The sequence below is a fragment of the Microcaecilia unicolor genome, chromosome 3 (assembly GCF_901765095.1).
Source record: "Microcaecilia unicolor chromosome 3, aMicUni1.1, whole genome shotgun sequence".
In the NCBI taxonomy this organism is placed as follows: domain Eukaryota; kingdom Metazoa; phylum Chordata; class Amphibia; order Gymnophiona; family Siphonopidae; genus Microcaecilia; species Microcaecilia unicolor.
Genome location: NC_044033.1, coordinates 15,675,858 through 15,703,589, shown reverse-complemented (window position 1 = coordinate 15,703,589; position 27,732 = coordinate 15,675,858). Strand labels below are relative to the sequence as shown.

Sequence of the window (27,732 nt, the reverse complement as noted above, 5' to 3'; positions counted from 1 at the left end):
GGAAGGAGGAACCGGAAGACCAATAGGAGATAAGCAAGGGAAACTAGGCAGAAGGAGAGCAGACACAGGTGGGTGGAAGCAAAGCAATCAAGGAGCCTGGAAGCCAGGCAGAGAGAGAGAGAGCAGACCTCTCCAAGATACTTGAACGTGCCGTTCACCGCCGCTGTCTTGACTTTCTTTCATCTCAAACTGTTCTTGACCCACTCCAATCTGAATTTCGCCCTCTTCATTCAACTGAAACTGCACTTACAAAAGTTTCCAACGACCTGTTACTGGCCAAATCCAAAGGTCTCTATTCTATCCTCATCCTTCTCGATCTATCCGCCGCTTTTGACACTGTTGATCACAGCTTACTCCTTGATACGTTGTCTTCACTTGGATTCCAGGGCTCTGTTCTTTTCTGGTTCTCTGCCTACCTCTCGCTTCGCACCTTTAGTGTACACTCTGGTGGATCCTTTTCCACTTCTATCCCACTACCAAGCGGTGTATCTCAGAGTTCTGTTCTCGGTCCTCTCCTGTTCTCCATCTACACTTCTTCCCTTGGCTCTCTGATATCATCCCATGGCTTTCAATACCATCTCTACGCTGATGACTCCCAGATCTACCTCTCTACCCCCGAAATCTCAACCAGCATCCAGACCAATGTATCAGCCTGCCTATCTGATATCACTGCCTGGATGTCTCAACGTCATCTGAAACTTAACATGGCCAAAACCGAGCTTCTCATCTTTCCCCCTAAACCCACCTCTCCTCTCCCCCCTTTCTCTATTTCTGTGGATGGCACTCTCATTCTCCCTGTCTCATCAGCTCGTAACCTTGGGGTCATCTTTGACTCCTCTCTCTCCTTCTCTGCTCACATTCAGCAGATTGCCAAAACCTGTCGTTTCTTTCTCTATAACATCAGCAAAATCCGTCCCTTCATCTCTGAGCACTCTACCAGTACCCTTATCCACACTCTTATCATCTCTCGCCTAGATTATTGAACCTGCTTCTCACCGGCCTCCCACTTAGCCAACTCTGCTGCATGACTCATTTTCCGCCAGAGATGCTATGCTCACATTAGCCCTCTCCTCAAGTCACTTCACTGGCTCCCTATCTGTTTCCGCATTCAATTCAAACTTCTCTTACTGACCTATAAGAGCATTCACTCTACCGCTCCCCAGTACCTCTCCACTCTTGTCTCTCCCTATGCCCCCCCTCGGGTACTCCGTTCTGTAGATAAATCTCTCCTATCTGTCCCCTTCTCCTCTACTGCTAATTCCAGACTCCGTTCCTTTTATCTTGCTGCACCTCACACCTGGAATAGACTTCCCGAGCCTGTACGTCTAGCCCCGTCTTTGGCCGTTTTCAAATCCAAGCTAAAAGCCCACCTCTTTAACTCTGCTTTTGACTCCTAACCACTACTCACTTGCCCTGTACCCTTTTATCCCCACCTCTTAAATTCCCTTACCTCTTAGTTGTTCTGTCTGTTTGTCTGTCCTATTTAGATTGTGAGCTCTTTGAGCAGGGACTGTCTTTTCATGTATGGTGTACAGCACTGCGTATGTCTTGTAGCGCTATAGAAGTGATAAGTAGTAGTAGTAGACACAGGTGCATGGAAGCAAAGCATTTAAGGAGCCTGCAACCACCGCTCTCTGAACAAACCCAGAGAAGAACTACCCACACATGGCTCAGGTCAGTGCCAGTCAAATGTGCGTGTCGACTGGACCCTGCGCAGCCCGAGGACACCGCTTGCATTGAGGTAGGGGACATGTCATTCAGACTACCACTCTTCTCCAAAGCAACCCCTCTTCTGTATGATTTGCATTGGCTACCAATAAAAGATAAAATATCATTCAAGCTACGTACCTTTATTTACAGAATTGTGTATGTTTCGGCCCTAATATGCATGAACAACCTCATTGAATTACCCTCACGTAATGCCTCTAAATCATCTAGAGAATATCTTATCCCACATTGCTCGAATTGTAATAAAGTAATCTACATTCTGCTAACTTTTCATATCAAGGCACTAACATTTGAAACTCCTTACCTAAAATCATCAAATACACTGATGAATGTTTGTTAATCCGAAGTCTATTTGAAAACTCACCTCTTCAGTCTAGCCTTTAAGGAAATAAGCACTCTTCTCAAGTAAACTCATAGCATTAATTTTTACCTCATCCTACCTCCCACTACTCCTGTCTATCCCAGCTAATCCTAGCCCTTACCTTTTTCCTCCATATTTCAGTTATGTAGCTTAAATCATTAAGGGGTCTTTTTTCGAAGCTGCAGCAAAAGGGGTATTTTTGACATGTGTCGAAGCCCCCTTTTACCGCAGCGGATAAAAGGCAAATTTCCTTTTCTTAAAGAAATGGCCATGTGGCATGTGAACCACTTGCCACACAGTCATTTCAGGGGGGAGCACTTACCGCCACCCATTGAGGTGGAGGTAAGGGCTCCCGTGCTAACCCTGCGGTAACCAGGCAGCACACAGCACTGCCCAATTACTGCCAGGTACACACAGGTGCTACAAAAATTTAAATATTTTTGCAGGGCTGGAAATGGCGCACGCTGGGAAAGGGAACTACCGCTGGGATGCTGCGGTAGCCCAGTGGTATGCGTGCATCGGGCTTACTGCCACTTCATAAAAGGGCCCATAAGATCCCTGTTTACTAAGGCACACTAGCAGTTTTAGTGTACACTATAATTTGACACACACTAATGCTAGGGTGTCTTAGCTTTAGCACACGCTAATTTTTAGTGTGCGCTAAAAACACTAGCACGCCTACAGTGCAACTTAGTAAACAGGGCCCTAAGTATTTAATTACTTCTGCTCCTAACTCATGTTTTACTGGTCTAACATTATATGATGTATTTTACTTTCTGTTGGTATATTTTGAACATGTTTATGCTTTTCTAATTGTTATGTAAGCCTCTTTGATCCTGAGTTCTACTTGGGCTAATGCGGGATAGAAATGTCATAAATAAATAAGTAACGCCTCTCTACGGCTCCATGATTCGACAGCACCTGGAGTATTATGTGCAATTCTGATTGCCCAGCATCTCAAAAAGGATATAGTGGAATTCAAAAAGGTACAGAGAAGGGTGACTAAACTGATGAAAGGGATGGAATGACTCATACGAGGAAAGGCTAGGAAGGTTGGGGCTGTTCAGGTGGGAGAAGAGACAGCTAAGGAGAGATATGATAGAGGTCTATAAAATCCTGAACAGAATGTAATGGGTAAATGCAAATCAATTGTTTACTTTTTCAAAAAGTATAAAGACTGGGGTACGTGTCACGAAGTTGCTGAGTAATACATTTAAAACAAATCCTAGAAAATATTTTTTCACTCAATGCATAGGTAAGCTCTGGAACTTATTGCTGGAGGGCGTAGTAAAAGCAGAATTGCTAGATTTTAAAAAATATGGACAAATTTCTGGAGGAAAAGTTCATAAACCATTAAGGCAGTGCTTCTCACCTCAGTCCTTGGGGCATACCCAGCTAGTCAGGTTTTCAATATATCCACAATGAATATGCATGAGAGAAACCTGCATATAGAGAAGGCAGTGCATGTACATTTATCTCATGCATTGTCATTGTGGATAACCTGAAAACATGACTGACTGGGTGTTCCCCAAGGACTGGGGTAAGAAGTACTACATTAACATAAACCTGGGAAAATCTACTATTTATCCAGGGGAGTAAGTTTCAATCTTACTACTTTTGGAGATTCTTCCAGGTACTTATAACCAGATTGGCCACTGTTGGAAACAGGATGCTGGGCTTGATGGACCTTTGGTTTGACCTAGTATGGCGAGTCTTATGTTCTTATGATTCTGCAGGCCATTGCACAATTGCATAATGAAGGCTGAATTATGCAGCCCTTGGCTTAGCTGCAGAATATCAAGAATTACAGGAGATGAGGGGCCTACTATATGGAGCTCAGAGCAGCCATAAGCATATGGTTACATCTACACTAGAAATAAGATTGAAAAAGTCCATTGTTTTATCTTTCTGTCTCCCCTCCAGGTTTGCAAGTTAATATTCAGTATTTCCATTTCATTGCAGTATAAGCCTCTCCAGTATGTCTATTAACCTTATATGGATAGATAAGAACTCCTGCGGTATACCTTTGTAGTTATACCTAAGCAGGTAGAAGTACATTCTGAAATATCTTAAATTCTATGTCATGGAAACTATTCCTTTCTATAATACCAAGTATGGTTGTAGGTCAGTTCCCACCTGAACAATTCCCAGCACACCAGGGAGGACAATTCCCACCCATAACCAAAAAAATACACTACTACACAATAAAAAAATAAAGCCCCAACACACCAGAAAGGACAATCCCACCCATAACCAAAAAAATGCAAAACACATACTACTTCACAATAAAAAAAATCCAGTAATCAACTATCCAAATAACTGTCAAACAATCATATGTAAATAGAACTGAAGTATAAAAAATATAAAATATCAGCTAGAAAGTAAGGTTATAAGCATCCTTCACAGATTTCTTACCAAACTCTTCAAGTAATGCAGCAAGCCATTCTTGAGATGCTTTATATTGATGGCGCTGGGGAGGAGGTAGATGACCAGCTATAAGACGTTCCTGTTGAACCTCCACCATAACTTGCTTCTTCTTTAGCACCCTGATTAAGCGTCAAATATTAGGATGATGAGTTGCAATACTGGACTACAAGCAATTAAGGTACCCCTCAATCACATTGGTAGTACAAGGCAGGTTACTCTGCATATGATTATACACATTCCAAAAAGCAATTGGAAACATAGGCTGCCTTTTGAGTCTCTTCCATGGACGTCCAATATAAGTATCTTCAAAATAGTCAACAACAGCTTGCAACTCTGATGGAAGGCAATGTCCAGTAGTTTCAAAACAACAAATCACCTGATCAGGAGGACCATATGCTAGAGCTAGAAGCATTTGTGCAGAAAGGGCAAAAAAAAAGAAACTTCAGCATAACACATTTGCAGACCCTCACTTTGAATTTTCCTATAAATATTTTGCAACAGATGGAATATTATATCCATCACATAGTGCATGAACAATATATAACTGTTAAAACATTTCTGGAGAAACCTTAAAAGTGCCATCAGCAAGCCAAACCTTAAGATTATTTTCATGACTGAAAATCAACATCCGATAGTCACGTCCACTATCAAACAGCAAAAAGTCTTCACCCTTTACAGTCTTCTTCAGAACATCAGGAACTTTCATTTCCTCACAACTAATAGGTAAGGTATATGTAATACCTACAGCCTGTCTGTATCATCTAATATTTTGACAAATACTTCTTGATTCCAGAAGTTGTGATGCAACTCCTTTCGACACACAAGCAACACCTGTAGCAAAATTTTGTTGGGGTGTCTCCTAGATATAAAACTAGTGATACACAACATTAAAATCAATAACCCCACAATATAACAAACACTCACCATCAATTAACCTGACCACCCCCCCCCCCACCATTAAAAATAAATAAATAAATAACCACTGTGGAAGAGATAAGAGCACGTGAACATAAAAGACCAAAAGATATCAAACTAAAATACCAGAACAAACCCAAGATACCAGAAAAAACACCCCCCAAAATTATTTGTAAAAAATGGGAATAAACTTCTTGCCTGGGTAGCAATTGCTTTATTCTTTACCATTGCAGCAACCTTTGCAATTTCCTTATAACACCCATCTGGAGCATGACTGTGCTCATTAAATAAGCCAATAACTTGCCCATTAAACACTTTTACTCTGGCAGGGCATAGATAGTTCCGTCTTCTCTCACATGCAAAAGAAAATGACACCAGTAGCCAGAACTTTATGTTTGACATACAAGTAGCCTTCAAACAACAACTTCTGTTTCCCTTTTCTCCTCAATACCCATTCCATCGTGTTCACAGTCCACCAGCAGTAACCTACACGACAACACCAAAATCCTTAAAAAAAACACATTGCTGCTTACCAATATTATTCCAAATGAATGCCTGTCCCTAATATTCATTCAATATGTGATTATTTAGCATCAAATTCCAAAGCCAAGCTCTATCCCTGTAAAGCAGCCTCTGAAATCAAATATTTTTCTCAGTTCATAGAAAAATTGTGGGGTCCAATTTTTTTTCTATTATGCTGTTGCAAGATAACTATCATGACATATTTCATTAAAATCACAGTATTGTTTTACTACTACTTATCATTTCTGCAGTGTTGTATACTTTAACAAGAACAAGCAACATACAAGCTCTATCCCTGTTCTCATCTATTTTGAATCTTTTTTTTCCATAATGCATGAGGCATTTGGTGCATTTAAAGTCATGCTCAGAGCTCCACTAACCTTCCTGCTTACTGAGATATTGTCCTGAGTTGTTTCCAAGAAATTAGTTAAGTTGAAGGATTCAGCAAGGGCCAGTGCATCAGATACCCCCTCCCTCTGATTCACCTATACAAATAGTAACAAGAGGGGAATAATTGTGTTAAATTCTGATATAACTAGAATCTTTTTGTGGTATTGTCGAAACATACATCTACCAACATCATTTTAGTAGAAGGAGTATATTGCTCAATTGCACACCTCATTCTCAAGTTATTGGCTTAGTCACTTAATACCATCAGACTCAAAGAGCTTCACTAACCTTCTTGCTTAAATTTGGAAACACTTTCAGCTTTCACATAATCCTCACAGCGCCACAACCCTGGGACTTCACTTTTTCACACTGACCTTCCAACTTCCCGACGATCCTTCCTGTCACCATGTAAAAAAAGCAGCACCACAATGCAATGTGACGCACTGCCAGGATGCACCGGGACTTATGGGAATTTACTAAGAATAAAATAAGTCATGATAGCAGAATGAAAAGAAAAAGAAAATACAGTAAAATAAAAATGGATAGGAAGGGTGGGAAATGACTTCTTGGGGGGAATTGCCCTAGTTGGGAACTGTTCCGGGGGGAATTGGTGGGTGGGAACTGTCTGGGTGTCTACTCGTCAGATACCCTAAGTATACATTAACACACATATCAAGTTCCATTCCCTTCCCTTTCCCAGAGTCCTGCCTCATCTTTATCCCTTATTTAATACATTTATCTCTCTCACCTTCCCTGGATAGTAACACACAGATGATTCTAATCCCCATATATTCAAAGGTGGGAAGGGGATGTGACTCCTCCATTGTTTTTGTATGATTAGCTAAGATTAGCCTAAAAGCATGAAGTCATCTCCTCCAGTAACCACTTATTAGTATGCATAATTTCCTCCAGTTTTGCTGAATATATATCAGTTGTTCTCACCTCATAAACTGTATCAGCTAGTTCTCGCCCTCTTAAACCACAAGGTAATATGCTGAATTACTTTCTCAGGAGTTATCACCATATGTGAGAACACGCATACATCTCTAGTTATGAACAGTTTTCTTGGCAGTAACCCACCACTTCCTTCAAAACCGCCGTCTAGTATTGGAAGTCATTGCCTCAGAGCATGGGAATATCCATTAGCACAGTCACATTCTCCCTCTGATCTCAAATCAGAAATGAGTAGACAGAAACTAGACATAACAATCAAAAATAGTTCTGTGGATTGTAGAATAGGTTCAGGTCTTCTATACTGTATGCTACCTGGAGGGTTTGGAGAATCTTTTTGTTACTGTCATGAGAGTTTAGTTTGACTGCCAAAAACTCATCCATATCCTGGGCTTTTAGAATGCTTAATGCATCCATTGTGCAGAAAATATTAATAGGTTTTGTTGCCAAAGGTAAAGATGTTTTTTGTCAAGGCAGTGCTTCAAGAATTGCTTTATAAAGGATTTTATTTCTTATTCCTCCCTTTTGTTTCCATTATTGCACATTGCGGCCAAGAGGAGATTCGAAGAGAGCAAAAGGATTGTTTTACCTGGAACATTTTGTTGTGCTTAATGTTTTGTTTTGGCATTAATTTACTGATTTGAAAAATGTAAAATATATCTTCTGTATGCCAGCAGAAGACTGCTTTCATGGAACTATTTGAACGTTATTTTACATTGTTTTTTGGAAAGGGTCCTTTTACTAAGTTTTGTCAAGCAGCTAGTGCAGGTTTTACCACGCATTAGTGGGCATTACAGGGGTGTAGCAGAGGCATGGCCATTGGTGATGACTAGTGAGTGGGCCGGTACTACAAGCTAGCTGTCACAACTGCTGATAGCGTGGCTTCACTTAGCACCCTTCAAGAGGAGTGGCCTAGTGGTTAGGGTGGTGGACTTCCCTCATGTCCCGACCTCTGATGTAACTTCTGCAAGGGCGGGACATGAGGGAAGGCCGGCCAATGGATGAAGCGATTTTTCTTCTTTTACAGACGCGAGGCACCGGCACCGCCGCTTGTAGATTTTTTAAAAATGCTGGGTCAGGTGAGGTGCCGGCAGGTCGGGTGGTAGAAGAGGGTCGTTTGGCGGGTCGGGGGGGGGGGGGGCTCAGGTGGCGGGGGGGAAGGGGAGCAGGGGAACGAGGACTGGAGAGTCGCGTCGCTGGACATGGAGGGCAGGCAAGCAGTGGCGGTGGTCGGAGAGGCGAGGCAGACTTGAGGTGCGCCGCGCGGGGCCACCTTAGGCGCGGGGCCCTATGCGGCCGCCTCGGTCGCCTCTGCCTAAGACCGGCCCTGGATAGAATGACCATGATGCTTTCTAAATAGACTTCCAAGCCCTTCCATCTGAAAACCCCCTCCTCCCCCATTTCCTCATCACCATCCTGACACATCCTCAATCCAAGTCTTTTACCCTCTAATCCCTCCCGATTATATTCCTTAATTCCACCCCCTTTTTGCCATACCCCTCTGATCTCCTAACCTTCCTTCCCGAATGGCAATACCAATGTGTCCTTCCTCCTACTCCAAGCCCCATCCACATGTGGCCATGGGAACTCCTCATCTACCCCCTTCCCCTCCACACCACCCCCATCATGTCCAAGGCTTACACAGTTAAATCACTATTTGCTCAATTGGAGTAGATTTCAAGCGGGGGCAGTCATACATTGAATAATGGAATCCCAATGCTCAACCAGTTGTTCATCATAAAGATTTTTTGCAACTTCAAAAAATTGAAACAACATATGAACCTTTTTGAATCATCTGAGCCATCAGTGGCAGCTCATTTCACATGAGTGATTTCTCATGACTTGCCTTAATCTTCATCGGCTCTTATAATTATCATCATCTTCATTTATTCTCCATTATTGTAATCTTATAAATATAACTCTTAACATGGCTGAATGAAGTCAATCACCAAAAAACTTATCTTAAATATTGCAGACCAACCAACATGGATCATGTTTTGTTCCTGCATCAGAGAAAGTCTTCAGCATTAAACTGACATTCCTTTGTAGTCATTTAATACCGACGACCTTCTGATAAATAACTTAGTGCCCTTGGTATGGGACCTAAAGTGACTGACTGGATTAAAAACTGGTTAAAAGAGAGGAGACAGCTTGCTCTGATGAAAGGGATGTTATCAGTGGTGTGCTGCAGGAATCGGTCCTTGGGGCTGGACTTTTTTAACATCTTTTTGAGTTATATTGTGGAAGGGCTGTCCAGTAAGGTTTGTCTCTTTGTGGATGATACCAAACTCAGCAATAGGGTAGACACCCCGAAGGGTCTGGATGGCATGAAGAAGGATCTAATGAAGCTTGAAGACTGGTCTGAAAATTGGTAACTAAGATTTAATGCTAGGAATGTAGGTTCATTGCACTTTGGTCACAATAATCCAAGGGAATGGTACAGTATGGAGGTGAAATGCTTCTGTGTATGGAAGAAGAGCAGGACTTGGGGGTGGTTGTGTTCGTAGACCTTAAGGTGGCCAAGTAGGTAGAAAAGGTGATGGTCAAAGCCAGAAGGATGCTTGGGTGCATAAGGAGAGGGATGACCAGCAGGAAAAAAAAGAGGTGATAGTGCCCTTGTATAAATCTCTGGTGAGACTCCATTTGGAGTACTGCATGCAATTCTGAAGACCGCACCTATGGAAGGATATAAACAGGATGGAGTCAGTCCAGAGGGCGGCTACCAAATTGGTAAACAGTCTCTGTCATAAAACATATGGGGACAGGCTCATAGAACTCAACATGTATACTCTGGAAGAGAGGTGGGAGAGAGGGGATATGATAGGAACGTTTAAATACCTCAGTGGCATTAATGCATAGGAGGTGAGCCTTTTCCAAGTGAAGGAAAACTCTGGAATGAGAGGACATAAATGGAGTTAAGAGGAATTAGGCTTAGGAAGAATCTAAAAAATACTATTTCATTGAAAGGGTGTTGGATGCATGGAATGGTCTCCTTGTGGAGGTCATGGAGATGAGAACTGTGTCAGAGTTTAAGAAGCTGGGACAGGCACCTGGGATTCCTTAGGAAAGAAGGAGCTAGTGGTTACTGATGAAGGGCAGACTGGATGGGCCATTTGGCCCTTATCTTCCATCATTATTCTATGTTTCTAGCCTACTGTGAGGCCTCCGACGCCAGTGTCACATACGGCATCTGCATCGACTGTCACTTGTGTCAGTCGATGCCGGTGCCTGGAGTTTTCATGGGAGTTGAGGCTGCAGTTCACTCCCTGATGCCACCCCAGCATCATGGTTCCTCAAGTTTGAGGCAGGCTTGGTCTTAGCCTGCTCATGCAGAGTTTTTGGCTGACACCAATGAGGGGTGTATGGGAGTCACCTGAGGATCCCAGGTACTTCTTGAAGAGAAACTTCCGGCCATTATCATCATCAATATCATCTGGCCCCTCTCCTTCATAGGAAAGGAGGATGTCTCTATCTGTGAGCCTTTCTTTCTCTCCTTTTGTCAGGGCCTTGGTGGCTACCATTCCTATTCCTCGAGGCAGATCATTCAACCAGGACTCAGATCTTCGAGACCTTGGGCTACAAGTCTCTTTCTTAAGAGCTGTGATATTCCTGTTCCACCTCTCTTACTGATATTCTTGCACAAAATTGGAAGCCCACTCTGTTGGCCCCACTCTTCTTATTGTATTTATTTATTTATTTATTAGGATTTATTTACCGTGTTTTTGAAGGAGTTCACTCAAGGTGGTGTACAGTAAGAATAGATCAAACATGAGCAATAGGCAATTACAGCAGTAAAAATATTCGAAAACAATACAACGTATGGCATGGTATACTAGCAATGTCAACACAATACGTAATAGAACATTATAATTGGTAGTGAAGGGTAAGGCACAGTTGTAACATATAGATGGGTAAGAAAGTAGGAAGAATTAGATACTAAGGTGACTGATTTTGTAGAAAGTTACATATGGAGGAGTGGATAAACATGTCCCGCTGCAGTATGTGCAGCCCGAGTCACTCCTTGTGTGTGTGAGTGAGACTAACAAGTTAGTTACTTCTTCCATTAAAGGCTTGGTTGAAGAACCAAGCTTTCACCTGCTTCCTGAAGTAGAGATAGTCTTGTGTTAAGCGGATCCTTTCAGGCAATGCATTCCAGACTGTGGGGGCTACTCCGGAGAAGGCTCACTTGCGGGTATCACATCGTGTAATGTCTTTTGGAGAGGGTGTAGTTAGTTAAAAGTCCTTGGGAGAACCTTAGTGTCCTTGGCAGTGTGTGGAGGATCATCCTATTCTTTAGATACTCAGGGCCATTTCCTTTCAGGGCCTTGAAGATCAGACATAGAGTTTTAAATTTAGCCCTGTATTGTACTGGTAGCCAATGAAGTTTTTGCAAAAATGGTGTGATGTGGTCACGTCGCTTGCAACCTTCTTTGAGTCTTGCTGCTGCATTCTGAATCAACTGGAGATGATGCAGGCCCTTTGTAGTCAGACCATTGTATAATGCATTGCAGTAATCCAGTCTTGATGTTACCATGGCATGCACAACTGGGATAAGATTTACCTTCTCGATGTAAGGAGAGAGGCAGCGTAGCTGTCACAAATAGTAGAAGCAGCTCTTTAAGGCTGCTTTGATTTGGGGAATCAGAGTAAGTGTTGAATCTAGCTGTATTCCAAGGTTCCTAACTTGTGATATGAGGGGGAGTTCATACTTCCCAAAAGAGATTTTGATGTCAGGTATGTATCCACTTGTGTTAGGGACCCAGAGAAGCTCGGTTGTACTTGGGTTCAGGCAAAGTTTGTTGAGTTTAGTCCATTCTTGAATTGATGTTAGACAGGTAATCAGTTTATTCAAGGCTGTAGGTAAGTCAGGTTCAATGGGTATGAGTAGCTGCACATCATCCGCATAGATGTAGAACTGAGTGTCCATTGACCGAATCAGCTCAGCTAGTGGCTTGAGGTAGATATTGAACAGAATAGGTGACAGTATCAATCCTTGTGGTACCCCGCAGGTCATTGTCCATGGTGGTGATGAATTGTTGCCAAACATTATGGATTGTTGCCTGTCTGATAGATAGAATCTGAACCAAGCAAGTACTGTTCCATTGATACCTGTTTCTGTCAGTCGTGCTAGCAAGATATCATGATCCACAGTGTCAAAAACTGCTGAGAAATGTAGCAGTACTAACATCGAGGCGAATCCCTTGTCTCGGTTTCTGTGAAGATCATCTAGCAGGGATACGAGGACCGTTTCTGTTCCATAACTGGGTCTGAATCCAGATTGACATAGATCTAGCCAGTTACTCTTTTCTAGCCATTCATTAAGTTGAACACAGACTGTTTGTTCTATGAGTTTCCCTAGAAATGGGATGTTGGATACTGGCCTGTAACTTTCAAGTTTGTCCTGGTCAAGGTTGTTTTTCTTCAGCAGAGGGCAAACAATTTCCTTTTTAATGTTGTTGGTAGTTGCCCATTATAAAGAGAGGTGTTCACAATTTTTGTGGCGTCTTCTATAAGGCCCATACTAGCCTGCTGCACTATCTTTGATAGGCAGGGATCAAGGGGGCAGTTAGTTGGTCGAAGGTCTCTTAGGATTTTGTCAAGGGTCTCCTCTGTCATTAGGTTAAAAGTGTTCCATCTGTCTCTGTTTGGAGGGGGCGAGTTTGTGCACCCCTGGTTGACTGGTTGGGCACTGGGTGGGATTGCCTGTAAATCCTGGTGGAGACTTTTAATTTTGCTGGCAAAATATGCAGCAAAATCATTGTAGTTCAGTTTAGACTGGGCAGGCTGGTTCTGTTGTGGGGGTTGCAGTAGGCTGTTTACTATACTGAACAGCTGCTTGGTTGAATTGGCAGCCTGTGCAATGCATTGAGAGAAATACTTCATGAGCATCTCCTTTATGCACCAATTTTGGAACTCCTCTGGCTTTCATAGACCTCAGTTGCCTCATCATGGTGCTTGACTCCACACTCAGGAGAGCCAGGACTTTCTCCTCCTGGAAGTCTTCTGTGACTTTTTCCACCTCTAGTAGATTTTTTTTGGCAGGTCGCAGAAAGTTCCTGCTATTAGCAGGTATGTGGGTATGCCACTTCTCACTAACCTCAATGGACTCAGCCCCATCTTGTCAACGCCATGTGTCTCAGTCCCAGATGCCTCTTCAGTCACAGCAACGAGTGACTTTCCTACTAGCTCCAGGGGAGCATGCCTGCCGTGCCCATACCTGTTCCTGTCAACCTACTGGTTGGGTGGGAAGCTACAGGGTTTCGGATCAGGTTAGCGGCCAATCACTTGCCTGCTGATGGTGACTCACATCAGATCTCACCTTAAGCAGCTCCTTGTGGAGACATTCCTCGTCTTTCTAAAGGCCCATGTAGTTGAATCTGTACCACCAGGGAAGGAAGACTTGGCTTCTGTTCCAGGTCCTTCTCAGTGACAACAAAGGACAGGAGGATGTGTTCTCTCTTGTCAAAGTATACTGCAAGATGGTTTCCCTGACCACCCTACTCTCCATGGTTCAGGTCAATGATTTCCTCTACTTTTTGGATGTACTGGATGTGTATACCCAAGAAATATGTTCGATTTTCACTGGAGGCATTCCATTTCCAGTACCAAGAGCTGCTTTTTGGCCTCACATCAGTTCCCAGGGTATTCACTCAGTGTCTAGCAGTGTGTGCAGTGCTTACATGTTTTTCTGTGTGGACGATCGACTGCTGCAGTGCACATCAATGATTGCTGCTTGGCAGTCCATATGGATAACTCTTGTGCCTTTGGACCGACTGAGGTTCGTTTTACTACACCCTTAATTCATCTGTTTCCTGTCTTCCATTTGATGATCATTTGAATTTTGCTGCATACTCATTAGGCTCGAACATTTCTTCCTGTGCCTGGGGCGGTCACTCTTCTTGCTCTTGCCACTTAGGTTCATTCCATCAGCAGGTTGCGCTTTGCCGAATATTACAATTCTTTGATCACATGGCCTCCACCATCCATATAACACTCATGCTTTGTTTTCACATGGCAACTGTCCAGTGGACCTTACTTTCTTAGTGGTATCGGACCATGAAGACCCTGGATGATGTCACCTGACTGTCCTTACACTCGTTTACTCTCTCCTTTGGTGAACTCTATGGTCCACTGGTATTCTGGAACTGACAGTGGCTGCATCCCATCTAAGTTGGGAAGCTCCTTTGGATGGGCCTCACACTCAAGCTGCTTGGTTAGCCTAGGATACAGCTCTCCAACTTCCTTTTTTGGAATTCTGAGAGATCTGAAACACTCTAAGGTTTCAGTGCTAGGCTGTTCAGTCATTTTGTACTCGTTCCCATGACCATTCAGTTTGCATTTGCTGCCCCAAAAAGCAGGAGGGCACCTGACCTCACCCTCTGTCAGAGCACCATCCAGATATAGCAGGGGGCTGTTCATTCGAGACTGCTCCTCACAGCCATTCATGTTACAACCATATCCAACAACCTGGTCATCAGAATGTGCAAGGCCATGCATCTACAAGAGTGTTTTTTTTCAAATGGGTGTTGTCTGCATCATCTTCTAACTGTGCAACACCCCTTCATTGGATGTTTTGGCGAATCACATCAATCATGCTGTTCCTCATTTCTGTTACAGGTCCACAACATCCTACCATTGGTTCCCTTCCTCCTTCCTTGGGGAATAGTTACATAAGTACATTAAGTGTTGCCATACTAGGACAGACCGAAGGTCCATCAAGCCCAATATACTGTTTCCAACAGTAGCCAATCCAGGTCACAAGTACCTGACAAGATCCAAAAACAGTACAATACATTTTATGCTTTTTATCCCAGAAATAAGCAGTGGATTTTCCCAAGTCCATCTTAATAATGGCTTATGGACTTTTCTTTCAGGAAGCTATCCAAACCTTTTTTAAACCCCACTAAGCTAACTGTGTTTATCACTTTTTCTGCCAATGAATTCCAGAGTTTAATTACACGTTGAGTGAAAAAATATTTTCTCTGATTCATTTTAAATTTACAACTTTGTAGCTTCATTGCATTCCCCCTAGTCCTAGTATTTTTGGAAAGAGTAAACAAGTGATTCACATCTACCCGTTCCACTCCACTCAATATTTTATAGACCTCTATCATATCTCTCCTCAGCCGTCTTTTCTCCATGGATCATGGTTCGTTGCAGTCAGGCAGGCACAGCATCCAGTTCCATTAGACCACATATAGATAACTCCAATAGAAAAAGGCATGGCATTACTACAGCATTTGATGAGCCTCATGAATGTTGTAGATACATGGAGAATGAAACATCTGAAACAGCGAGGTGTGGAAGATAATTTTCTATAATATTCTTGGTCTTATTTACCATTCCCAGCATCCTGTTTGCATTTTTGCCACTGCCACCACACACTGGGCAAAATGTTTAAGTTGGAAAAGAGAAGTTTAGATCTTTGCCCCCCCCCCCCCCCCCACCCCCATATTTTATATAAGAATCATTGAATGTTGAGCCTTTTGTAAAATATATATAGTGCCACCATAAACACCCAAATAACATTAAGGGTCGCAGGCACGTCAAAAGAAGACAATTTAGAAAGGAAAGCATTTTTAAAAAGAGCATCATCACTTAGGGCTTTGTATGTGTCAGCAGCGATTTTGTCAAGCTGTGGAGTTTAGAAAATTGCACATCCCAAGGAGAAAATGGATCTTGAAACTCAAGCTTTTGGTATTTCATGATAGTTTTGAACCCCTTAGAATTACGCACTATTCCTCGCTCTAGCACCCCTCCAAACCCCCAGGTCCAAATAAGCAGTAAGCTTTGGGTTATGCATGACTCCAAGGAGATGGAAATTTTCTATAATATACGTGTTTTGCTCTTCTAAAACATGGAATACTTGTCCATTTTTAAGTAATGTCCCAGCAAAACAAAAAAAAGAAACAGCACCACAGGCCTTTAAAATGGAACACAGTTCTTTAATGAATGAGCCTTGACAAAAAGACCCGACACGGGCCGTGTTTCGGTGACTAGCACCTGCGTCAAGGGTCACAGTGATGACGTGGAAAACTTGGGGAATAACTCGAATATATTCCTCTACAATATATTATTCCTTACCCCACGTCTCATATAGTAAAAGCTACAAAGCACCAAGGCACTTTCACTTTCTGTATCCAAATGGTGCTGTTTTTTTTGTTTGGACTTTAGTTTGTACTTCGTTCCCTCTCTTTTGTTATATCTAAGTAATGTCCCAGACCATGTCCAGAGCACCACCCCCTTTTAAATTTTCCATGTACTGCTGCTGCTTCCATATCTAAATAGCACCTTTTCTAAAATCAGTATTTATGCATGTATGCTTATTTACTTGATCAGGTTTTTACTTATGTAAATGACATCTAACAGTTCTAAAATCACATCCTATACTTTCTACTCTAATATACACCAAACATACCTCAGAGACATTGTATTAATAAACAAGAATTTATTGCAGGAGGAGCAGAAACTGATATAAAATCCAGTCTGGCTAAACATACAGGATCTTAGATACTAGCTGGGAGGGAAGTTTGGGAGATTAAGCAATAGTTTATTAAGAGATAAAACAACGTGTGCTTCTATTCAACAGGAAATCGAGGATTACATTAACAGAAATGACATTGGAGAGGTTGGTGATGGAATAGTGTGAGATTGCCTCAAAGCTGTGGTGAGAGGTAAATTCCTAATGTGGCCTGCAAAGAAACAGAAAGACTGGGTTAGAGAAACATAAAAATGGTATGCAACAGTACATTTATTACAAGATAAACATATGAGAATGATTTAGAAAGCAAAATGGAGGTTAAAAGAATTATATCTAAATGATATTAGCTTCAAATTGTTGTGTATTAGACAAAAATATTATGAGTTTAGTCATAGGTCAAGCAAAATGTAGGCCCTGTGCCTTAAGGCAAAAACCAGGCAGAATGCTGAGGTAAGAACGAAGGCTGAACAAATTGAAAGGAGCACACATTTCTCCTTCCTCCATCTGCAAACTTATGCATGTCTGTTTGGTGACTGGGTATGAAAAAATATGGTAAAGCGTGCCTCATTAGGGTGACAGGGACTGTATGGGTCATGTCTTGGTGTATGTCTTTTTGTGTATGTATGTGCATGTATATGTCTTTCTGTGTGCATGCTTGCATGCGTTTTGTGTGTGCGTGTCTCTGTGTATGAAAAGACAGACAGATGGAGCTTCTTCAAAGGTGCTATGCCTAAAATGAAATTTAATCTATAGGGACAGGGACATCAGAGACTTGCAGATTTCTCTTAACTGTATTAGCAGACGTGGAGGGGCATATTTGAACGGGGACGCCCATCTCTGAGGACGTCCCCGCGAAGGGGCGGGGCATCCTGTATTGTCAAAACAACATGGGCGTCCATCTTTCGTTTCGATAATATGATTGGGGACGCCCAAATCTCAACATTTAGGTCGACCTAAGAGATGGTCGACCTAAATGTTGAGATGGACGTCCTCGGTTTTCGCCGATAATGGAAACCGAGGACGCCCATCTCAAAAAAGACCAAATGCAAGCCTTTGGTCATGGGAGGAGCCAGCATTCATAGTGCACTGGTCCCTCTCACATGCCAGGACACCAACCGGGCACCCTAGGGGCACTGTAGTGGACTTCACAAATTGCTCCCAGGTGCATAGCTCCCTTACCTTTGGTGCTGAGCCCCCCCCCCCAAAAAAAAACCCACTCCCCACAACTGTACACCATTACCATAGCCCTAAGGGGTGAAGGGGGGCACCTACATGTGGGTACAGTGGGTTTGTGGTGGGTTTTGAAGAGCTCACATTTACCACCACAAGTGTAACAGTTGGGGGGGGGGGATAGGCCTGGGTCCGCCTGCCTGAAGTGCACTGCACCCACTAAACCTGCTCCAGGGACCTGCATATTTCTGTGATGGAGCTGGATATGACATTTGAGGCTGGCATAGAGGCTGGCAAAAAATATTTTAAATTTTTTTTTAGGGTGGGAGGGGGTTGGTGACCACTGGGGGAGTCATCCCCCATTCCCTCCAGTGGTCATCTGGTTCCCAGGTGCACATCTCACCTTTGCTCCCTTATCTTGTCCCCTAAGCGCTCCAAAACCCACCCAAATTACACTGTCCCCCACTACAATAGCCCTTGTGGGTGAAGGGGGCACCTATATGTGGGTACAATAGGGTTTTGGTGACTGTGGGAGAGGTCACAGTTTCCACCACAAGTCTGACAGGTAGAGGCACCAACCACTGCACTACTCCAGGGATCTTCATGCTGCACTAATAGACCTGCCTTTAACATCTGACGCTGTCACAGAGGCTGGTAAGTCATATTTTTAGTAACATTTGTAGGGCATGGGGGGTGACCCCTGATTCCTTCCAGTGGTCATCTGGTTATTTAGGGCACCTTTTTGTGCCTTCTTTGTTCTCAAAACAGGTCTAGACCAAAACATCTTGATTTTAGTCCTGGACGTTTTTGTTTTGTTCCATTTTGGCTGTAGAACATCCAAGTGTTAGGCATGCCCTAATCCCACCTCCAAAACACCCCCAACATGCCCCCTTGTGATTTGGATGCACTGCAGATGAATTGCATAGATAAACGTCTTCGAAATATTTTTCAAAAATACAGATTTGGACGTTTTGAGACTTTTTGGACATTTTTCTCTTTCGAAAATTAGCCCTATTGTTTCCTTAAGTTTGGAAGTTTTGATGTTACATTTTCACAAGTTTAAAAAATGTTATCTTTTGATTTACTTTTTCTAAGTTTTGTGATTAAAGTCTACTTATGGATGTTTTTTTTTTAAGCCAGTGAGGTAATCACCCCTCTCTAGTCTTGAAGCCTTAACAAACACTGAGTCCAGACGGGGTTCTAAGGCTTTTTCCTCCTTCCTGTTTTAGGTTCTTTAATTTTCATTGTACTGCTTATATTTTTGAGTTTGTTGTATTTCTGTGGAATTGAACCCAGTTCCTCAGGATCTCAACCCACTGCACTAACACTAGGCTATTCCTGTCTTGGTGAAGAGTGCTTAGCAGGGGAATTGGGGAGGGATATTTGGAAGGGAGATCGGACAAGGGGGCTCAGAATTAGGGGTGCTAGGGTTTGGAAGGGAGATCTGAATATGGAAGGAAGATTGGGCAAAGAGAGGTGAGAGTCAGGAGTGGGGTTGTTAAATTCATTCTATCGGGAGAAAAAAGATAGGAAATTTAATTCTCAGTATTTCTTGTTCACAAAGAAAACAGGGGGATTCCATCTCATCCTAAATATAAAGGCCTTGAACAAATTTTCTGATTTGAGATCAAGATGTTTTCCCTAGGCACCTTGATTGTCTTTCTTCAGAAAATGGAGTGGTTATATTCCATGGACTTAATGGAAGCATGTGCTTGCACTGAGATGCATTCAAGTCACAGGAAATATTTCCGATTTATAGTAGGGAAATATCAGTACTAGTATTGACCTAGTAGTATCAGCTACATGTGTTTTCACAGAATGCTTAGCCATGGTGGTAGTGCATCTTTGGAAACTGTGATTGCACTTGTTTCTCTGTCTGGATAAATTGGCTGAAGAACAGTTTATCTCAGGAAGGAACTCAATAATTAATACATAAAACCATCTGGGGACTGGAGTCTCTATTTTTCATTGTAAATTATCCAGAGCTCTGCTAGATATGACTGCAAAAGACTTTCTCCAATGGATGGATTAGTACCGTGTTGCAGGAGATGGTATTAAGTCAGCAGACATTAGCATGGCATATGCTGAGGTTTTTGGACGTTATGGCTTCAAGTAACTTCCTTGGCACATCTCTGAATGAGATGAGCATTGGACGCTATGCCCCTAGTGGACACAGATGCCACCGAACAAGCTGGGGCTACCTGTTCTGGTGGCTCATCCAGTCAAACTTGGCAAAAGCAGTACCCTTGGATGTTTCCTATGTAGCCCCATCACTTTATCTACCTTTTGTGTAGCTAGCTCCTCATGAGCCCAGTCTTTTGAAAATCTTTCAAGGTCTACCACACACACTTCTATTCCTATTTGTGATTGTATTCTCCGATCCTGCTCACACCCCTTCATCTGTACATAAAGAACAGAAATATTTGTTAATCAATTCCGCTTTATCCTTGTCAGCTTCTACATATTCCTTCCCTTGACTCTTGAACCTCACAATGCCACTTTTGCACTTCCTCCTATCACTAACATATCTTAAAATGCCTTCTCCCCCCATTGACCATATTACTTTTTGCATCTTTGCTTTACTGACTACTTTATCAGCTTCTCTTATCTTTTCCAGATATTGTTTCCTATCTTCTTCTTTTTGTGATCTCTTGCCCCCCCCCCCCCCCCCCCCCCCCCCGATATTCAAAATCATTTTAACTGGCCAGGAATGGCACCTGGCCAGTTAAATGGCACTTAATTGGCTGTCCAGAGATATTCAGTGGGGGATAGCCGGTTATCCCCTGCTGAATATTCCCAGGTAGCACCTAGGAGATAACCAGCTATATCGTGCGATATAGCCAACTATCCCCAAATATTCAATCCATATCCGGCTAAAACCTCCATAATTTTTTATTCAAAATATAAACATGGATTCATCTTGAATCTTTTCAGCAAGAATGAATATATACTATGTGTGTAAAAAAAATCACTTAACTTCAAAGCAGGAGCAGTCCCAACGGGGACCCGTTTCACCACATAGGCTTTCTCAGGGGAATAAGCTCACTGCCAACGATTTAAGATTATATCCGCCTGCCATTACCTCTTGGCAGACTGCAACATGTTCAAAACTTTTTATACACACAGTATATATTCATTTTTGCTGAAAAGATTCAAGAAGAAACCATGTTCATATTTTGAATAAAAAAGTTATGGAGGGTTTTTGAGACCAATGATAGAGAACTGTGACCTAGTACGAATATAAGTGTCTACCTGACTGCAGGTTCACCTGCTTTTCTGGTTATGTAAGATAGTCACAGCCAACTGATGTCTTTTAAGAAATTTTAAGGAAAAAAAAATTAAAAATCAAAAAAGTAATTAGGTAGAATTACACTGAAGAGGTGTTATAAGAACTGTATGGTTGTATGATCACTTTATACTATATATTTCACATCCCGGAGTAGATTTAAAGTATTATTGATCCACTTTGTATTTTTTATGTGTTCCACTTTTTGTAGTGGTTCTCCCTTTTTTAAATTTAACCAACCAGCAATAGGCAATCGGTACTCTCATGTGACATGTGGTCAAAATACACATAATAATCCAATAAAACACAGAACATTCCAACAAATCCCTCCCATCCATCCCTCTCCGCTCCTTCCTCAGAAGATTCCTTACATGACTGATGCTAGCAATTAAACTTCTAAGTCATTTATCAAATAGGATTCTTACAGTTAAAGTGTCCAAGAATCGTGTCTACAATCTCAGGAAACAATGTTTAACTGGTAGTCCCCTTGTCTCTACAGCAAGTCGCCTCCACGTGTACGAGTTCCTGCATTTGGGATCTCCATTGAGTCAAAATAGGTGGGTCAGGTGAATCTATTGGAGTAAAATACAAGTTAGCAATTAGAAAAGCTTTGCAAAGAAATAAGTCAATAAGACAGGATCCACCATAAATATATGACACATTGTCAAGTAGGCTAGCCCTTGAATCTGATAGTCCATTGACTGCTATATAACCCATGAATAACTCTAATGCAACACTAACAAAAATTAAAATGGGAGTAGAACACGAAGGGGCCTCCAGCTATTTGACGGCAGAAAGGAGGACAACTGAACGTAGGAAAAACCCCCCCTTCTGTCAGATCTAGATTTAATACATTTACAGGGAAATTTACGAAAAAACGTGCACCTAACTGCACCACACCAGAACACAATAGTAAAAATTCCCTACATTGTTTCTGAATATTTTTTGTCACATTTGGAAACATTCTAATCTTAGAAGTTAGAAACAAGTCATCATAACGCTTGGATAATGTTTGCAAAAGTCTATATATGTCCAGTTTCAATACAGGAACAACCACTAGGGTTGCAGTAGAAGCCAAGTCAGGATCTGAAGTTTCTTTCTATATATCAGTAAGATTCAAAGGTTCAGCTAAAATTCCAAACATCAGAACATTTCCAACGATCGTTTAGCAGTAAGTAAGTAGAATATCTTAGAAAGTTGATGAAGAGCCTTTTCTTCTTCTTCCATCAGTTATCTGTGAAAAAGTTATTGAGAATGGCAAAGACAGATCAAGATCAAGTATGCATATGTAATATCGCATCATACCATATGCTGTAAGTTTATCTTATTGGGCAGACTGGATGGACCTTACCATCTGCCGTCATCTACTATGAACTACGAGGACCTCAAAGGAAGACATGGAAAATTAAATAAACATAAATTAGCTGACCGAGCCTAAATCTCCAAGGCTTCCACTTTCATATATAATGTCATATTGTCTATCACTAATGTGGCTTCCAGTGCTTGTAGAGATGAAATTTTCACATTATAATCACCAACCAATTGCTTCAAATCTGTAATTTCAGTTGGCAAAGAATTAATCTTTTCGTAATGTTGCTCAACTGTACTGATTGAAATATTTACACTTGGAATCAATGCTCAACCCAATTCTAAAATTATTTGCCATATCGCTTGCAGTGTGAATTGTTTGGGATGCTGTGGAGCAAAAGATGGCAAGAAAAACTGACCTGGGGTCACAGTGGGTGAATCTGTCAATTCTGTTGTTGCAGAAACCACCTTCTCCATAGTTGCAGCTTTCATAGAAGAAAATCCCACCTGTCTTCAAATTAACTCTCCGGGCTGCATTGCAGGGCTTTCTGCCACTGACCTCAAGACTGCTGAATCACAACATCCTGTCCCATTCTTTCCACCATGAGCTGAGACAACTCCAGCACCTTCCATAGACTTCTACCCAGCATTTGTAGAGTTAGAGAAACAGGGAGTGAGATCCAATAGATGGACCATGAGGCTGTGAATCATCACTCCTATGCTAGGCCATACCTCTGATTCTGTCCTTTCACTGGGATGCCGACAGTATTGTTTATTTCATGGAACCTTTCATATACAGCCATTTATGCTGATTTTCTTCAACTTTTTTCTGAATAGTACACTTATAGTGATGAAAGGGTTGTTTAGTAACTATCTCAATTCCTCCTTGACCTCTGTGCTATAACTGCCCACTGGACTATTAGCAGTTTTCAGCTGTGATAGCAGCTTTAGCGAAGTGCTTACCTTTCCACTTGGAATAAAGTCAATGATATTGATTTCTGGTTGTTACGGAATAAGCCTATGATTCAAACTGTTAATGAACAGGTAAAAGAGTCTTTACCCCCAAACTGACTGAGTGAGCTACTTACTAGAGGTAGAAGTTCTTTACCCAGTGTAAGTCCTGGCATTATGATAATCCAGAAAGCAGACACTGGAGGTCCAAACAGTTCCTTTGTTCGTACAGACCCGACGTGGCCACATTTCACCAATTAAGGCTGCATCAGGGGTAGTAATATAAAACGGCCAGCCAGAGACAAAAAAAAGGCTTAGCCCGGATAGCACAACTGATCATCCAAGATGACTTCAGCAGTGGTTCCTGAGGATTGAAGCTGCTGCTCCACTTCTGTGAAGGAACCACTACTGAAGTCATCTTGGATGATCAGTTGTCTATCTGGGCTAAGCCTTTGTTTGTCCCTGGCTAGCCATTTTATATTACTACCCCTGATGCAGCCTTAATTGGCAAAATGAGGCCACATCGGGTCTGTATGAATGAAGGAACTGTTTGGACCTCCAGTGTCTGCTTTTTGTTTTCTCTTTTGTCACTGCTAGGCACTCAGCGCCTCTTTGCTATTATGATAATCCATTCACCTATCTAGTCCCTTTATTCCTCTTTTTCATCATTGGAGTTGATGTCTTCTATTCATTATGGTAGGAATTCTTTAAGTGGGTTCCCCCTTTAGGGTGTGCCAATCTGGCGTGAAGTGAGCCTATTCTTTAATGGCACCATGGCGCCCAGATTCCCTTATAGAATACTAGAGTAACCCCGTATTGGCACACTTAACATTTCAGTTTCTGCAGTTACACCAGCCATAGACCTAGCCTAACTGGGCATGCCCAAATGCAACAAGTGTGCAAGTTGCGTGTGTACCTGGGAGGCACGCCTATGTCCCATCCATGTGTACACCCCCCCTTGCATTTGTGCACTATAGCACTTGAGTGCTTACACATGTAAGTGCCACTTTTATGTGCACAAAAGGAATGTGTAACTGTGGGCACCTAGTTATAAAATTATCCTTCACATACATTTAGAACCACTGAGTATTTTCCAAAAAAGTAATTTGTTCTGTCCTTGCAGACTGGAGGAGCTGTTGAAGGCTTTTGTTGAAGACCGAGATCCTGAGAGTATGCTTGACGTAGGAGCCGATATGCGCAAGATTCATCACTGCTTCAAACATTTTAAGGTACTTGTATATATAAAGTCTTTTTTTCGGATAGGTTGTGGAGAGAGGAATTGAGACACCCAGGTCAGGACATACAGAATTCCTCCTGTATTTTGCAAAGGTTTTGCAAAAAAACACAGAACCTTCTGTAAAATGCCTAGATTTGTGTTGGCAAATATAAGGGTTATCGCTGGCATGTGAAGAATGAGTAACGATTTTAAGAAGCTGCACATGAAAAAAAGAGCGTTATGTCATTCCTTAATTGCACATGGGATCAGCTTTTTAAAATTTCTGTTTCTGACATCCATGCATTCCCTCACACTCACTCTTGCAAAGCAGTCCAGTATCATATTTGACAGCATGATCCCTGGGGATAATTTAGTGAAATTACAGCTAGGGGTCAAAGGTGCCATTTTGAACCCAGAGCCAAACAAATCAAAAGCAACTAGGGATTGTCTTTACGTCCCCCTAAACCACCTGGGAGAGCCTCCAATAGGTCCTGGGGTGGGATTAGTGGGCTAAGGGAGAGGTGGGTTCTTACTTGGCAGGGAGTATTGCATTATTTTGGAAACACAGGGGGTTGATATTCTCAAGACTTACAGAGTTAATTTGGAGAATTAACCAGATACATTTTGGTTGAATAGTTTTGTCTGTAAGGACAAGCAGGCATAATATTCTCACATGTCAGTGACGTCATCCACGGAGCCCAGTATGGACAGTGCCAAGTGCACTGTCACTTTAAACCTTTGAGGCAGTGCCCCCAATATGCATGCATGGGTGTCGTCCCACCTGGCTCTCCAGCACAGGACTAGCAGTCTATCCTTTTCCATGGAGCAGAGAGATTGTTTTTTTATTTCTCCTCAACATGTCAAACTTTGCCTTTTTGCTGCCTTCCCTTTTTCAGGATAGATACGTATATTTTTATTCATGTTTTCTCTTTTTAGTATTTCTCATTTTATACGTCTTTTAAAATAATTTTTCATTTTTTAGCCTTTGGGGCCTCTGTGTCCTTCTTTTGCCAGGGAAGCACTGACACTTTCAGATGCGCTTACTCAAGCATATCTCTTCCTTGAGATACAGAGATATCCATTACCATCTAGGTTACCTTTGGTTAAAATTGATTGAAAAAATTAGAGGTCTGATATTCAAAAGGGTTAACTGAGCAGGAAAGGCTTCTACCCAGTTCTAAGTTGACTATCTGGCAGTATTCAGTGGTACTTAAGTGGTTAATGCTGCTGAATATTGCCTGTGACTGGTCAGATCCTACTACTACTACAAATTATTTCTATAGCGCTACCAGTCGTGCGCAGCGCTTCACAATTGAACATGAAGAAAAGACAGTCCCTGCTCAAAAGAGCTTACAGTCTAAATCAGGACAGACAGACAGGACAAATAAGGGATAAGGGTAGGACAGACAAATAGTACACATAGGGAAAAGGGACTATTGAAGAGAGGAAGACAAGATAAAGGTTACGAGCAGGTGACAAGTTAGGAATTAAAAGCAGCATCAAACAGGTAGGCCTTTAGCCCGGATTTGAAGGCTGCCAGGGATGGAGCTTGACGTAATGGCTCAGGAAGTCTATTCCAGGCATAAGGTGCGGAGAGATAAAAGGAACGGAGTCTGGAGTTAGCGATGGAGGAGAAGGGTGCAATTAGGAGAGATTTGCCTAGTGAACAGAGTTCCTGGGAAGGAGTGTAGGGAGAGATGAGGGTGGAGAGGTCTGGTTACTATTGGGACACTCTGGGATTGGAGCTGGAAGTTAACAGGTTAGTGTCGTTGAGCTAACTGGGCACTGGACTGAATATCGGCTGGTACCTGGTTTACTTCCTGGATATTCAATGCTGGAGGCTAGACATGACCCAGCATTGAATATCTGGAGTTAATTCATCTCATAACTGTAAGCAACTTAAAAACCACTGACCACCACTCCTACAGTCCTAAAATTAACTGGATAACATTATCTTTAACCTGAAATTTTAAAAGCCCAGATTCAACTGGGTTTCTTTCTGAATATCTAATGAGTTGTCTTTAACCAGATATCTATGATCTGGTTTCCACAGTAATTCATCATGCCACTGAGAAACACGTGAAAGTTATAAAGCTGTTTAAAATAATAGGCTTTATTTTTATGCCTTACATAGTATGTACTTTCACTCCTTTCTTGATTGCTTGCTGCTTATGTCATCATACTGGGCACAACTGTTTTTAAGATTCATCTTTTCCATGGTAATTAATATCTTTGAACAACAGTGCACTAATGGTGTAATTGAACTAGCCCAGGAACCATTTTCAGAGAAGCAACACAACTACCTTATTAAAAAGTTTGTAAAGTAAACCTTACTTCAAAAAATGCTATATAATCCTGTGCAGATTAGTGAAGTACAAATCAGTTGTTGTGTACTACAAGGTTAATGAGTAAAAGGCACAGGTATTATGAAACCAAATTCCCAGTTCACCTCTTAAGGTGGCACCTGCTGATTGTGACCCTGTGACACAGGAAGCTTGCACTGCCATTTCATGTGATTCACTTTAATTTGAACCTTATTTGAAGTACTGTGACTTTTTGGCACTATACAGTACAGCCCTTATTTCAGAAGCTCCATTCATGTCATCTGAAAATGGCATTTAGACATCCATATTGCATGGATGTCCAGATTCCAATTATATAAAGCTAGTATATAGACGTCTAAACTATAATGTGCCCATATGGCAAGGGAGCATGGTCTGGGCGTGTTTTAGGCAGTACTGGAGGGGCGCAAAATGTGAACATTAAACTCTTATTTCAGAAGTTGAAGGGGAAGGAATGTCCATGTCTAAACAGATGGACATTGTTATTTAGACCTGATACTTGGCATGTCCAGGTTACAGAAAGGTGCTTGGATTGAGCAGCTGTTCACTGGAGGGATTTAGGCAAGTTCAAGTTCAATTTATTTGATATACCGTAAAATTTTCACAAAGAAATCTAAACAGTTTGTAATATAAAACAATAAAGGGAAGAAAAAGCAAGGATTGAAACAAAGAGGTTAGGGGAGC

At 41.9% G+C, this 27,732-nt stretch overlaps 1 protein-coding gene across 1 annotated transcript in view; it reads left to right on the top strand.

Annotated features, from left to right (window-relative positions):
• KIF6 (kinesin family member 6) overlaps positions 1-27,732 on the top strand; it is a 795,359-nt gene that overhangs the window by 370,203 nt on the left and 397,424 nt on the right. Inside the window, exon 11 of the mRNA XM_030195774.1 lies at positions 24,614-24,719. Within this exon, the coding sequence (XP_030051634.1) occupies positions 24,614-24,719 (106 nt within the window). The remainder of the gene's footprint in view (positions 1-24,613; positions 24,720-27,732) is intronic.